Source organism: Lithobates pipiens, unplaced genomic scaffold, assembly GCF_037356315.1.
Source record: "Lithobates pipiens isolate NorthernLeopardFrog02 unplaced genomic scaffold, aLitPip1_a1.2 Scaffold_3, whole genome shotgun sequence".
Lineage (NCBI taxonomy): Eukaryota > Metazoa > Chordata > Amphibia > Anura > Ranidae > Lithobates > Lithobates pipiens.
In genome coordinates, this window is record NW_027507790.1 from 80,233,617 (window position 1) to 80,249,775 (window position 16,159).

The window sequence follows — 16,159 nt, forward strand, 5'->3', positions numbered from 1 at the left end:
TTCTCAGTTTGTAAGTACTAGTGACTAGGGTATCATTTCACTGGTTTCTGAATATACAGCAGATATTATACACCATAACCCAGATCAACCAACTAGATTTTCCAAATCCAACAACAAAAATGTACTATTTTGTATTTAAAGGTAAAAAGACAATCCTTGGAGCATCAAATGCGGAGACTGAGATCAATGATCTTAAAGCATGTCTAAGCCCAAAACTAAAATGTTATATATTGTAGCCTACCAGTCCTTAGAAATAATGGCTGCTTGTTTTTTCTTTCTTCAGGCTTTTTCTCAGATTTTCACCTTGTGATCCTGTCAGTACCAAACTTTCTGTGATTACACCCCTTATTTACTGTACTCTATTTATGGATAAGCAGCGTTGTCACTCTCCTCTCTCATACCGTGGTGTGCGCTCCGTAGTTAACAGAGGTGAACTAAGCAGCATTTGTAATAGTGTATGTGACAGACACAACCACGACAAGGGCTTTTGGAGGTGAGTGCAGGGTAGCCTCTTGCCTATTGACTATGGGCCCTGGCTTTTGAGGGGGCTCTTTTCTTGGCAGGTGTGTGCCTGGGGGACCCTTGGAGTGCTCTTGCTTCGGATTCAAGTCCATGTCTCCCCAAAACACACAGACTCTGAGAACTTGAGGACCCAAATACATATTGGGTTGCCAATGCCAACCTTACGCAGCATTTTTTACGGACAAAACATGGAAAATTTAGTACAATTTTTACTTGCAACCTGAGAAATTACAGAACTCCTATTGAAAACTAACACAGTGAATATTTGAACAGTATAAACATGATATGGAAACACTGACAATACCTATAACAAAGTAATTTGCTTGATTTACACTTAAAAAGTCAACACAGCATGAAATGAAAAGCCTCTGATATATACTGGCAGTTTAAAAAAAATATATAGATTTTTACAAACTGTCACTAAATTTACTGGCGGTTGGCAACCCTGCAAACCAGCAATGGCTGCTTTTGAACTGTGATACTCAGAGCAGACTTTATTATAATCAGCTCAAATCAACCTGGCACTGGGGTCTCCTGCTATAATCTGTTTAAGGTGTTATGCATGTCTTTCCCCATTGTTTGCCTCCTAGGTGTGAATCCCCATTGTTGATTGAGTCACCTATTGTTTCTGTCTGTCTGCTCATCTCTTGGAGATGTGATTAACTTTGTGTCCACTTTACCTTGTTATTGAACCACTATGGAATGTTATGTGTGTAATGTACTTTGTGTATCCAGGGTTGTATGCGCCTGACTGTCTGGGTGGCTAGTTGTTAATTATTTCATGTTAATTAGATCACTGTCAGCTATTAGTTGCTATATGTGGATTAGCATATAGTTTATGTTAGTTGTTCCTTAGATGTGCTATTTGCTTTGGATGTGATTAAATTCTAATCTGCTCTTGCATGGTATATATTCTGTGTGAATTTACAATAAAGAGTTTCAGTTTTCAACTAAGCTAGTGTTGGCTAGTACCTTGGGTGCAATATTCAGCTATAATACCTGGTTTCTGGTTTCAGACTGGAGCAAGCTATATCTTGATGGAGGCTAACCAAGCTGGGTACTGGACAGTTCCGTCATAGTGTACACAGTAAATTAGAAGCACACTGGATTTCTGGCAGAGTCAATCTCTTTTTTTGTTGCAGTTATCTAACAGATATAATAAATCTAATTTAATGGTATATTTAACACCCTCACCCCCCCCCCAGCACACAACAGCTGATTGATAGCCCAAAGCCCAAGTTGTGTATGTTTCCCTATGATGCATTATAGAGGGTGGTGTGTCCATTCCCTTGACTCCCCTGCCTTCTACTGCTGAGAAAAAAACATTGATCTGCGTATTTTCAAATGTAGCAACGTGATTACGGCAGAGGAACAGGTACAGCTTATGTAGGAGGATTTGTTTTATCTCCGTGTATAACCTGAGGCAAGTCACTTCGGTGGGTATGTGTAAGGCAGTGATGGCGAACCTTGGCACACCAGATGTTTTAGAACTACATTTCCCATGATGCTGATGCACTCTGCAATGTAGTTGAGCATCATGGGAAGTGTAGTTCCAAAACATCTGGGGTGCCAAGGGTTGCTATCACTGGTGTAAGACTTTATAACCACTTTAAATAAAAACAGCGAAAGAAGAATAACTGGTTATTATGGTTAGAATTCTTCAGTTGGCCTTACTGAATGAGCCAAATTGTGTTAAGCTGAATCATGGAAATAAGCAGAAGTCAACACAATATTTTATTTTATTTTTTTTAAACTAAAATTTATTTGCATCTTTTCACTACAAAAGTCTACATTTTTAAATTACTTTTCAGCCATAAATAATATAATATTGTACCATTTCCAACTCATACAGTAAGATTCTACTCCAGAGTTAGCATACATCTCCTTCTTTTGTTTGACACTTGAAGCAAATCAATCCAAAAGGGAAGGAATTTAATTTACATTTTTGATAAAAGGCAATTAAAAAAAAGCAAATATGCCATGTAGCGACATTACAAAAAAACAAAAAGGGCTGAAACACACCTTTGTGATAAGTTGCGATAAATTAGTGCATGTGTTATTGCAAAGCACAGTATATGCTTTAGCTTTTTGCAGTGCCATTCCTTGTCAAGGACACCCCAACAGTTCTGGCACACATAGGCTACAGCACACAACGATACACAGTAACACGCTTGTGTATGTCATTTTATGGTCCTTTCTTGTGTGTTAGTAGCCCATTCAAGATTGTCTGCCTTAACACAATGCACATAAATGCATGATTCCACATGTTTTAATATAACACACAGAAACGAAGGAGTGTGAATTCAGTCTTAGTTAAACACAGCATGTTGCCTAGCACCAGTGTTACTAAAGTGCTTCAGTATCTTGTATTCTCCATCTGTGGCAGCTTTTTACATTATTCCAGTACCGTTATCAATTTGCATAGAGGCCTTCAGGCACAAAGCCATCAATTCATTCCCCAGTCTATGAATGGCTGTTGGGTCTTTGGGGGGCTTCGGCTTATGTGCGACTCTAGTCACATAACTATTAATAATCACAACAAAGCATTTTAGAGGTCGTTCATTCGTGATAGTGTAGTCCATTATATTTATACTTCCGCTTTAATACAGTACTTTGCTGCTTGGTTCTATTAAGACAACTAAATAATACAACCTTAAACATATCTACAGTAAGTTGTGATAATGTGTGCATTTATTTTCCCATGGGCTATAAAAATACAGATATATATTATAAAACAAATGTAAAGTGACAAGGCCTTGTTTGCTTATTGGCAGACATTGCCACGAGACTAAAGCTATTATTCTGGAGGATCTGTTATTTACTAGTATTTTCCAAAGCACTTTACAGAGAGCATTGAAGCATTCCCGTCAGTCTTTATCATACACAGACACATAATGTCCATTTTGTATGGATGCCAATTAACCTGTATGTGTTTGGATTACAGGAGGAACAAGGCCACCTGGAGAAACCCAATCAGATCTACAAGAGAATACAAACTCCATGCAGAAGTGTCTTTATTGCAAATTAAAATCAGCCTGACCACATAGCCATCATTATGTCTACGTGGTAAAGAAAACCACATGAATCCAGCACAAACGCTAACGATACAAATATATTTTTTTGCTGATGATGCCAACAACAAGCGGGGTCTATTTTACATGTATTCTGGAGTTGCCCGCTCCTATAGAACTTTTGAAACCGGGTGAGGGAAATCTCATTGAAACTGAGAGATGTCTACTGAGGATCCCATGGCTTTACTCCTCCACCTAGCACCCCTGTTGGAAAAATGGTATAAACATTTTTCTTGATTTATCTTTTCAATGTTGCAAAAGCCTACATCCTCCTGTATTGGAAACTAACTACTCCCCCTCCAATCAGTGTTTGGCTCAGTAAAGTGAATGATATCAAAAGCATGGAGGATGTTATAGCCTCCTCAAGCACAGAGGGACAATTTTATAAAACCTGGTTCTGTTGGATTAACCTTACTTACTCCAGAATATCAAGCCTTGATGGTCTGTCCAGTCCATAATGGTTCCACTATCCTTCCAGTCCCCTAACACCCCACCTCTCCTTCCTCTTCCCCCTTAAATGAAAATAAAGGATTAAAAAAAAAGTCTGCATAGCATACGGCCAGCAGCCCTGATTGGGAGATTGAATAACTCTGGAAAAAGTCAATGATCTGAATATGATGCAACTATGATGCACTTTAGCAGCCTTCTGTTGCTATTTATGATCTTGTAGTAAAACATGTAAAAAACATTATATTTTTTAATTTGCTTGTAGTATATTGCAATACTACAAGCTACTACAATAAAGATGAGTTGTATATCTTTACAGATGCCTAGTGTCGATCACATTGAGGTATTTGTATCTCCAGTAGATTCATGCACAGACCTATTTTATTTTTAACGTTGAGGTAAGCCTTCAAAGTACTGTAGTCCCAGATCTGTATCAGCGTCATTTTTCTGTGCCCTCTTCTTGGTGACGTGTTGACCTCATGTGATCTTTTTCCTCTGATGCAAGGCCAGAGACTTGGCGTTGAACGAGCTGGGAATAAAGTCCGCCTTCCTCCATCAGCTCTTTGTGACTCCCTTGCTGAACCACTGTGCCTTTGTCTAAAACAATGATATTGTGTGCTTTCTCCACAGTGCTCAGTCTGTGTGCTATAATTAGCACTGTACGACCCTGCAGATCATTATTCATTGCTTGCTGGATCTGTGAAGAGTGAATCATCAACAGTTTTTTTTTTTATTTGTCGTTCACATGTGTGAAACGCCACCAAAAGCACCATGTCTCATGTTTATTCAGTATTAGCAATGCTGGGATTAAAAGTCTTCAGAAATCACAGTTAAATTATGAACATGTTAACCACTTGACACCCAGGCAAATTCTGACATTTCTCACATACATAAAACAATCAGCATTTTTTTGCTCGAAAATTACTTAGATAGATAGATAGATTTAAAAATATACATATAATGTTTGGGGGTTCTATCTATCTATCTATCTAAATAAATAAATATAAAATATAATATAATAAATATATGTGCAAATGAAGATGGTGCTCTTGAGTCCCATTGTAACTGCTCGTCTTCTATAGCTCTTAGCGCTAGAGAATTATAGCTATTGGCTCTATAGTATATGTTTTCTTTTTTTAATCGTATTTTCATTTCCTTTACAGCTCACTGGTAATTTAAGTAGAATTCATTAAAAAAGACATCACAATCAAAGAAATTAATATCAGATAACATGGTTATATACAGCATTTAAAATAGGCTTTGAACAAGTCACCATTTTTCTAGTTAAATACAGGGCTTTTTTCAGCGGGGGGAACGCAGTTCCGGCACTTCCAGCACTGAATGTATGTAATAGCATGGGGTGTGGGGTGTGCTAGAGGGTCTATTGATGTTGGCTGCTGGGGGATCTATTGTCACTGGTGGGGATCTGATTTTGTGTGGGGGTCTATTGTTGCTGATGGGGAATCTGTTGTTGCTGGGGGGTCTTATGTTGCTGGAAGGAATCTACTGTTGAGAGAGAGCGGTCAATTTTTACTGGCTGCTGGAGGATCTATTGATGCTGGCTGCTGGGAAATCTGTTGCTGCTGGGGGGGTGGGTCTAATGTTGATTGGGTGGATATTTTGTTGTGGGTAGTTCACTGTTGCTGCAGGGAATCTATTGTTGTTGGGGTGGAGTCCATTGTTGCTGGGGGAGTCTATTGTTGTGTGGGGATCTATTGCTGGGGTTCTATTGTTGCTGGCTACAGGGGATCTATTTTACTGCTTTTCTTTTTTATCATCAACATGTTCCATTCAAATGATTTAGCACCACAAAATGATACTTGGTTCTGTATTCTCTAAACGGGACAGTACTGGTAGGTGGGTAGGGGGTGGAATCAAGGGACGGTGGTCAGAGATGGATAGGGGGCAGAGACAATGCGTGACTCAGACGGGGAAAGTTCCTGCACCTATTCTCTGAGAAAAAAAGCCCTGGGTAAATATATTTCAAAATGTGCTATTGACAGTAAATTTTCACCACATGTCGGTAACAATCCATACATACAAAGAAATCAAAACAAAGTTCAGAAATTAAGTTATGTGTAATAAAATGTAATGACACAGGGAAAAAGTATTGAACACGCTAACTGAAATTGATTTAATACTTCGTACACAATCCTTTGATGGTAATGACAGCTTCAAGGTGCCTCCTGTATGGAGAAACTAGTTGCATGAGTTGCTCAGGTGTGATTTTGGCCCATTCCTTCACACAAACAGTCTTCAAATCTTGAAGGTTCTGTGGGCCTCTACTATGAACTCTGATCTTTAGTTCTTTCCATAGGTTTTCTATTGGATTCAAGTCAGGTGATTGGCTGGGCCATTCTAGCAGCTTTACTTTCTTTCTTTGAAACCAGTTGAGAGTTTCCTTGGCTTTGTGTTTGGGATTATGGCACAATTGTCTTACTGAAATGCCCACCCTCGTTTCATCTTCATCATCCTGGTAAATGGCAGCAGATTTTTATCAAGAATGTCTTGGTACATTTTGCCAATCATTCTTACTTCAAAGATATGAAGTTTGCCAGGATGATAAGCTGCAAAACAGCCCCACACCATGATGTTCCCACCTCCAAAGTTCACTGTTGGTATGGGGGTGTTTTTGGGGTGATGTGCAGTGCCATTTCACCTCCAAACATGGTGTGTATCATGGCATCCAAAGAGGTAAATTTTGCTCTTATCTCACCGGAATATATTCTCCCAGTATTTTACAAACGAGCTCCAACATGCTTTTTCTTCAACAATGGAGTCTTGCGTGGTGAGCCTGCATACAGGCCATAGTGGTTGAGTGGATTACTTATTGTTTTCTTTGAAACAATTGTACCTGCTAATTCCAGGTCTTTTTGAAGTTCGCCACAAGTGGTCCTTGGAAAACTCCTCTGATAATTCTTTTCACTCCTCTGTCAGAAATCTTGCAAGGAACACCTGGTCGTGGCCAGTTTATGGTGAAATTATGTTTTTTCCACTTCCAGATTATGGCCCCCAACAGTGTTCACTGGAACATTTAGAAATCCTTTGGTAATCAATGCCATCAGAAGTTCAGAAATCTTTCTGTAACCACTGCCATCAGTAGATTTTGCAACAATAGGTTGTGAAGGTCTTTTGCTTTTACTCATCATGAGATGTTTCTTTTGTGACACCTTGGTAATGAGACACCTTTCTATAGGCCATCAGTTGAGACTGAACTCGCTGATATTATTTTGCACTGACAATGGGCAGGATTGCTTTCTAATTACTGATAGATTTTAGCTGGTGTCTTGGCTTTCATTGCCTTTTTCCACCTCCCTTTCTTCATGTGTTCAATACTTTTTCCCTGTGTCATTCCATTATATTACACATAACTTAATTTCTGACTGTATTTGTTTTGGTTTCTTTGTATTTATGGATTGCATGGGTTGTTACCGACATGTGGTGAAAATTTCATGTCAATGGCACCTTTAAAAATGTAATGACCTAGAAAAATGGTGACATGTTCAACACTTATTTTACTTGCTGTATGTTTGGCCTTTGGCTTTAGTTATTGCATCTATACATTTTTGCGTAATAATCCTAGATAAAGGGACCAATTAAGCATTAAAACAAACTTGCAACTTACTGCATGCTCACTCTCTGCATCAAGAGCACTGGTGGCTTCATCCAGTATCAGAACTCTAGGATTCCGGATCAAGGATCTGGCAATAGCCACCCTCTGCTTCTGACCTCCAGAAAGCTGTGCACCCTTTTCTCCAGTTTCTTATGAAAGGAAAGAAGACACACCAAAATTATAATGTAAAGTTTTCAAAATGTATAATCTCCATTGTTCGGTAAGTACCCCCTGTTGTTCAACATCATGGCAGCCATGTCCCCAACCATATAATATAACACAATTTTACACTGTGCACTTGAAGCAAGCTAATTTATATGTTAGATCAAGCCAATAGAGCTAAAGACTATTGTCTGTTTGTTATCAATTCTTATTCAGACTTTATTCAAGTGTATTTGTGAGTAGAGATGAAAAATTTCCTGAAAACCTTTTTTCCCTGTTTTTTTCCAGAAAAAATGGAAATATTCGGAAAAATTGAAAAAAAATTCAGTGTGGCGTAGCTTTACAAATTTAAAGTCATTTTGTTACACTGAGAACATGAAATGCATTGTATATAAAAGTAGCATGTTGAAATAAAAGTGCAGCTTATTCTATATACAGGCATACCCCACTTTTAAGTACACAAATGGGGTTTATTTACTAAAGTTGTAAAGTGCAAAATAAGGCTCAGTTCTGCATAGAAACCAATGAGCTTCTAACCTCAGCTTGTTCAATTAAGCTTTAGTAATAAGACCTGGAGGCTCATTGGTTTCTATGCAGAAGTGAGCCTGGTTTTGTACTTTCCAGCTTTAGTAAATAAAGCCCATTGCATACTTAAAAGTGGGGTATACCTGTATAAACTAAACTTGCCTAGATTCAGAACTATTGAGTGAAAAGCTACTACTGCACTTTCATTATGGTCCTCATCATTTCATACCATAACGTATTTTTAATGTGTTTAATGCACCTCTGGCATGCAAGGGTGTGTTTTGTCATTCTTGTAGCATTTGGAAAAGAATATTTCTTCTCACAATATTTTCAAATTGCAGCTTTGCGCTCAGCAGAAATTGCACTGTGAAAATGTTTCCAAACGTGATGTTGGTCTCACCATTTCCATGAGAAGAGGAAAAGAAAAAAATTACATACCAAACTATAAGAAAATATTATGCTGTGATGATGGAGAACATTAATAGGAATCATTTAAAGGTTATAAAGAAACTACCATATTTATCAGTGTATAAGACGCACTTTTTTCCCCCTTAAAATCAAGGGTAAATCGTGGGTGCGTGTTATACCCCGATCCCTGCTGTCCCTGAGGGAAGAGGAGCGAGCGCCGCTGAATTACAGAGCCGTGATGTCCTGTGTAACCGGCGCTCCGTCACTCACTGCAACGGCCCTGCAGTGGACCACTGTTCTGTCTATCATATAAGCAGGGCCAGGAGGCGTCGCTGTGAACGCCGGGTACATAGGAGATCGTGGGTCTGTGTAATTCAGTGGCGCTCGCCCTTCCTCTTCCCTCACAGACAGCAGGGATAATCTAACACTGGCGAGGCTGCAATGATGGGAAAGGTGAGGCTGCAGATGGGCACTGAACAGGCTGCATTGTTGGTCAATTTATAGGCTGCAGATGGGCACTGAACGGGCTGCATTGTTGGTCAATTTATATATAGGTTGCAGATGGGCACTGAACAGGCTGCATTGTAGGTCAATTTAATGGCTGCAGATGGGCAATGAGCAGGGTGCATTGATGGGCAATTTAGAGGCTAATTTGTTGCTTCTTTTGCTTCAAAGTTCTCTATTTAAAATGCATATTTTTTTTCCTTAAACTTCCCTCCTAAAATTGGGGTGCGTGTTTTATACGTCTGTGCGTGTTATACATTGATAAATACAGTCATTTTCAGACAAATTTACCCTCTTACCGGTCCTGAGAGGACAGAAACTCATCTACTGTATCCCAACAATCACCCACTCAAAACTGTAGGAGGTACAAGATGGAGCCCACAAGCTGGGGCCTTTCCCCTGCAGTGCCCGATAGTGGCAAAAATGCATATTTCTCTTGTTTGAGAACTGCATTAAGAAGTACAGTGTTACTTGAATTGAATTCCAGGATTTGCTTGTCTTCAGCTGAGAGAACTTTCAATAATTTAAGACTTTACATACTGTAACGTCTCAGAAATCTTTCATCAAGATCTCTATGTTATATAGTTTGAATACCATAGATATATTATGTATCACTGTTAGAGAACATACAGTATTCCACACTTTTTTCTTAAAAATTTTCTGGAAAAAAAAAATGAAAACGGCTTTGGAAAAAAAAATACATTTTCCCAATTTTTTCTGTTTTTTTCCAGGCCTTTCCATCTCTATTTGTGAGTGATTTTCTATGTAAGGAAATTTACAATACCTGTGTCATATCCATCCTGAAGCTCCGTAATAAAGCCATGTGCACTGGCTCTTTTGGATGCACCAATAACAATCTCTAGGGGCACAGAGCTCAGTCCATAAGAAATATTACTCTCAATGGAACGGGCAAACAGCACAGGCTCTTGACTCACCATTGATACCTATCAGATAAAAACAGAGCAGTGAAAGCAGGCAGTCATAACACAAACACATGTCCTAGCAGAGCAAAATTCTGTTATAAGAATTCACATTTGATTAATAAACAAACAATGCCACTTTGCCCATTCATGGCAAAGAGGCAGTAGGGGTTATTTACTAAAGGAAAATCCACTTTGCACTGCAAGTGCACTTGGAAGTAAAGTCACTGTAGATCCGAGGGGGACATGCAAAGACAGCATTTTAGCTTGCATATGATTGGATGATAAAATCAGCAGAGCTTCCACTCATTTCAGATCTACCCCTTAGATTTAGAGCGACTACACTTCCAATAGTAAAACATATCATTAATACAAAAGCAAAAAGTTTTACTTAGCTATACACAAATTAAATACAGTCCGTAGGATCAGATTGCAAGTATCGGGAGTCAATAGAGCCTGTGTGAGCCATTGCTGCATTTGGAACTATGCAAAAAAGCATAATATCAGTAGGCATACTAATGACTTTTAACTGCTTGAGATATTTACCATGACATTCTAGCTAGTGGGTCTTACTGTTTTATAGCAAAGTCCACTAACCACAAGATATGCAGACAGTGGGGAAACCCTTTTTACACAAGAAGTTGGCAGTCAGAAAGTCCAGTCAACAGAATTGGCTGTAGGTGCATTCCCTTTTCACTTCCTCCAGCTTTAGAGATAAATCATAGAGGGGAACAGGCACAACCAATAAAACTCATTTTATTTCTCAAAGAATATAAAATTCAGGTTGAGTTCACACTGGAGAATAGGGATGGTCCCGATGTTCGTTTGTTCACAAACGAACCAAACATATGAGGCGTTCGCGGCAAATTCGAGTGCCGCAGAGTGCCCCATAATGCACTGCGAGATCGCAGTGCATTGATAGCTGCTTATTGTCAAAGCATGCACCTGACCTGCATGCTTTGGCCAATCACAGCGCGATCTGCTGTGAGAGCCATGATTGGCCATAGGCAAGGATGGCTCAGGGGGCTAAGTCCACGTCTCACACTATATAAGCCCGCTTACATGGCGGGCAGGTATATTGTGATAATAACATGGATGGAGGAGAACTTGAACTAGATTATTTTATTTAGTGGCTTGCAGGCAGTTTAGTATATATACAGTATATATATTAGTGTTGCACCAATACCACTTTTTTAAGACCGAGTACAAGTACCAATAATTTTTTTAAATACTCACGATACCGATACTTTTTTGTTAATGTCATGTGACAGTAGCACTGATGGGCACTCATAGGTGGCACTGATTGATGGGGACTAATTTACAGCACTGATATGCTGGCACTGATTGATGGGCACTTGTATGTGGCATTTATTGGTACTGATAGGTAGCACTTATGGGCACCGATACACTGGCTCTGATCGGTGGCATTTATAGGCAATGATAGGTGCAACTGATGGGCAGGCAGTGTCACTGAAATGATGAGAGAGACAATCCATAACAGTCAAGTTCAAACTTTCTCGAGTATACAAGTGCTGCAACGCCCATCTTGGTACACCCTGCACTCAGCCTCAACCTTTCGTTAGCGAATATGATGGCCTGGGTCATGGATTCTGACAGCTGCGAGTGCGACCCACACCCCTGCCCCCAGCCAGCTTACCTTTTGCTGCCACCAGCCCAGGACTTGCTCTCCACTGCCAGGACTCACTCTCTGCTCTGTCTACTTACTTCCGGGAGCCGCCTCTTCATATAAAAAGTATTGCGTCAGGCATCAGGAGCAAGTACTCAGGCAAATGCTCGGCATCAGTATCCGTGCAACCCTAATATATATATATATATATATATATATATATATATATATATATATATATATATACAGCCCTCAAAAATTACCCTCACTTGCTCGCATTTTGCAAGTGAATTTTGAGGGCTGGTGAGGAAGGGCTGCCTGGGAGTGAGGGGGCGAGCACTGCCGGCCAGCGCGTTGTAATAGAGTCCTTTTCCCAGTGCTCGTGGAGGGGAGGAGAGAGGAGAGAGCTGGCTGGATGATTCAGAGCATAAGCGACATCACTAGCAGCTTTCATTTCAATATCCGAGTGTTCCCCGCACTCGCTGTAACACCCAGCCCCACCCCCTGGTCACAGGGAATTTGATAGACAGATCACCCGTCCAACCCGGGATGAGTGATGTGTATCAAAGTTCCCCGGCCAGGGAGCAGGGCTGTACAGGACGCCGAGCGGCGGGAACACACAGCAATTCAAATTAAAGCTGTTCCAGTAATGTCCTTTGGCGCTCTTATCATCCGGCCACCAATGCTCTTCTTCTCCTCCTGCTCCCCTGCATGATGGACACAGGTAGGCAGCACGACGAACATGGGCAGACTGCATTGGTGGACATGGGTGAGGCTGCATTGGTGGACACGGGTGAGGGTGCATTGGTGGACACGGGTGAGGGTGCATTGGTGGACACGGGTGAGGCTGCATTGGTGGACATGGGCAGGCTGCATTGGCGGGCAAGGGCAAGGGTGCATTGGTGGACACGGGCGAGGCTGCATTGGTGGATACAGGTGAGGCTGAATTGATAGCTTAATTTTGATTAAAACATTTAAGGGTAATTTCATGAGATAATTTATAAGGACGTGTTTAGGATTAGGGGCGGGGCAGGGTAGGGGTTGGGTGGGGCAACTAGTGGCGCGTAACCCTTGAGGCCTGGCTAGTAGTTCAGGACTTGAAATTTTGTCCTGTATATATGTGTATGTATATATATATATATATAGTGTAGACTATATATACAGTACAGGCAGTCTAGTATATACTGTATATATACAGTGCCAGTGCAGAGTATATAATACGGTGTACTGAAGTGGTTAGGGGAACCCTATGACAGAATTAAGAAAAAAAATGGCACAGGATCCCCTCCAAAATCCATACCAGGCCCTTTGGGTCTGGTATAGATTTTAAAGGGAATTCCACGTCAAAATAATAAAAATAAATTGTGTGGGGGTCCCCCCAAAATCCATACCAGGCCCTTTGGGTCTAGATTTTAAGGGAAACTTCATGCCAAAATGCCAAAAATAAATTGGTGTGGGATCCCCCCAAAAAATCCATACCAGACCCTTATCCGAGAAAGCAGCCTGGCAGGCCAGAAAAGGGGGGGAATGAGCGAGCGCCCCCCCCCCTCCTGAACCATACAAGGCCGCTTGCCCTCAAAATGGGGAGGGTTACTTGGAGTCCCCCCCAATGGACCTTGTCCCCATGTTGATGGGGACAAGGTCCTCGCGCCCCCAACCCTGGCTGCGCCCCCAACCCTGGCTCGGTGGTTATGGGGGTCTGTGGGTGGGGGGGCTTATCAGAATCTGGAAGCACCCTTTAACAAGATCGCAGCCCCTTCCCCCTATGTGAATGAGTAGCGGGCATTGTACCCCTACCCATTCACACAAAAAAATGTCAAAAAGTAAAAACCGCAATAGACAGTTTTTGACAATCCCTTTATTTAAAAAAATGCATCTATCTTCAATCACGCCACCCGACAGAGCCGAAAAATCGAAAAATAAAAAACTATGCCTCGATGGGAGGTCTCCCGCCGACTGCTGTCTCTTGGCTGTGACAGCTGTTATATAGGCAAGGGAGGGGCCACCCAGTGATGTAACTGAGTGATCCCTTCCCCCTCTCATGTGATGTCGTCCGGTTACATCAGCGGGTGGCCCCGCCCTTGCCTATATAACAGCGTTCACAGCCAAAAGACAGAAGTCACCGGGAGGCCTCCCATGGAGGCGGAGTTTATTCATTTGTCTTCTATTTTTTGGGTCCGTTGGGCTGCGTGATTGAAAATGGATGGACATCGCAGGACACTTTTTTTTTTTTTTTCAATAAAGGAATTGTCAAAAATTGTCTATTGTGGTTTTTAATTTTTGACACTTTTTTTGGTGAATGGGTAAGGGTACAATGTACCCCTACCCATTCACATGGGGGGAGTGGGATCTGGGGGCACCCTTGTTAAAGGGGGCTCCCAGATTCCGATAAGCCCCCCACCTGCAGACCCTCACAACCACCGGGCCAGGGTTGTGGGGACAAGGCCCTTGTCCCCATCAACATGGGGATGAGGTGTTTTGGGGGGACCCTAAATCACCCTCCCCATGTTGGGGGCAAGCGGCCTGGTATGGTTCTGGAGCAGGGCGCTCGCTTATCCCCCTACTTTTCTGGCCTGCTTGCTTGGGTAAGGGCCTGGTATGGATTCTGGGGGGGCCACACCAATTTAAAAAAAAAATTGCCGTGGAGTTTCCCCTAAAATCTATGCCAGACCCAAATGGCCTGGTATGGATTTTGGTGGGACCCCACGCTGTTTTTATAAAAAAGTTTGGCGTGGAAAAATCCATACCAGATCTGAAGGGCCTTATATGGATGGGGGGGGGGGGGAACCCATGACAATATTTTCCTTGATTTTTTTTATCTATATTTTCGGCAATACATTACAGCTGCAAGCAAGTTTAAATAAAAAGGTTTCCTTTAGAAATGTCATTTTGCTGCGGCACTGTTGTACACATCACACAGATGTGCCACTTTACAAGTAGACTAAGGGGACCCCCCAGGCACGATATTTAAAGGAATATTTCCATCAGGGCTGGGCTCAGCCCTTCCTTCTCCTTCTTCTTAAGCCGTCCAGCCCAGATGATCTCTGCCTTCGCCTGGTCAGCTTCAGAGATTCTCTCCTGCATGCCTGTTAAAGACTTACTTGGCTGATGTTCCTTCTGGCTCCAGATCCTGCTTGCTGTCCCACTACGCTGATTCCTGGATTCCTGACTTTCCTGGCTTGTCTGACTATCTGTTCCGATTGGCTATGTTTTGACATACGTTTGTTCTATTTACTTTTATTATTAAACAAGTGTGATTTAACTGTACTTTTGTCTCGGTCTGATTCATGGTTTCTGACAACTTCATTGCTATTGTTTCACTTTAAGCATTGTTAAAGTCACCGCTCCTGAAAAAACGGTTGTTTTAAAAACGTTTGTTTGCATTGATACATGTCCCCTAGGCCAGTACTCATGTCCCCACAAACCTTTTTATGGCAATAACTTGCATATAATCCTTTAAAATTAGCACTTTTGATTTTTCATGTTCATGTCCCATAGACTTTAATAGGGTTTGGGACGTTCGCACAAATTATTTGCCTGTTCGCATGTTCTGCGACTTTGAATTCACAGTTTCTCTCTCTAGTTTTTATAAACTGGACCCTTTGCAATAAAAACAGTTTCATTAAAAGGAGAAGCTATGATAACAGATATGCGGATTGCCCTTGTTGACCTCCTTTTTTAAAATGCTATAAATGTTAGCATGACTAGCTGGCTGTGTTATTATCATTTGCCCAGCTACTGTCATTACCTGTATTCCTATAACCTTTGTCAGCTTGGTGAATGAAAGCCAAAGATTATAACCACAATGCTGGTTGGATGATTCATTGGAGTATTTATTGACAGCAGAGATATTAGGTGAATATAATTTTTTTGTACATAGGGCTCATGTGAAGGGTTAATTTTAATAGTGCACTTACATTTTTACCTTAAAAAGGTATAAATCACATTATATGATAACATTGGGGTAAGACATACCTTTGCATGCAGGTATTTATGATCATACATTGTGATGGGGTGACCATCCAGGAGGACTTCTCCTTCCTGCACAGGATAAAAGTTCTCCAAGATATTCACGCAGGAGCTCTTCCCACTTCCTGATGGTCCCACCAGTGCGGTGATTTTCCCAGGATACAGTGTGAAAGACAAGTTCTGTAGAACATCAAAATAACCCATATGACAGTCAGTAAGACTTTTTCTAATTTAATGGATGGGCATTCTTTATTTACTGTTACCCTTGTGTTCATAAAACTTCAAACAAATCAGGTAAAATGTAGGGGACTATTTATCAATGGTTTCATCCAAGATTCACACAATATCTAACCCAAGATTCAGTTGGAATAATTTGCCAGTCTTGGGTAAA

General features: G+C 41.1%; 1 protein-coding gene across 1 annotated transcript in view; it reads right to left on the reverse strand.

Moving 5' to 3' along the window:
• Positions 1–2,270: 2,270 nt before the first annotated feature.
• Positions 2,271–16,159, reverse strand: part of ABCB9 (ATP binding cassette subfamily B member 9) — a 92,663-nt gene continuing 78,774 nt past the window's right edge. The window contains exons 9-12 of the mRNA XM_077461872.1: positions 15,775–15,948; positions 10,037–10,196; positions 7,666–7,802; positions 2,271–4,737 (exon numbers count right to left, since the gene is read on the reverse strand). Of these exons, the coding sequence (XP_077317998.1) occupies positions 4,480–4,737; positions 7,666–7,802; positions 10,037–10,196; positions 15,775–15,948 (729 nt within the window). The 3' untranslated portion in view covers positions 2,271–4,479. The remainder of the gene's footprint in view (positions 4,738–7,665; positions 7,803–10,036; positions 10,197–15,774; positions 15,949–16,159) is intronic.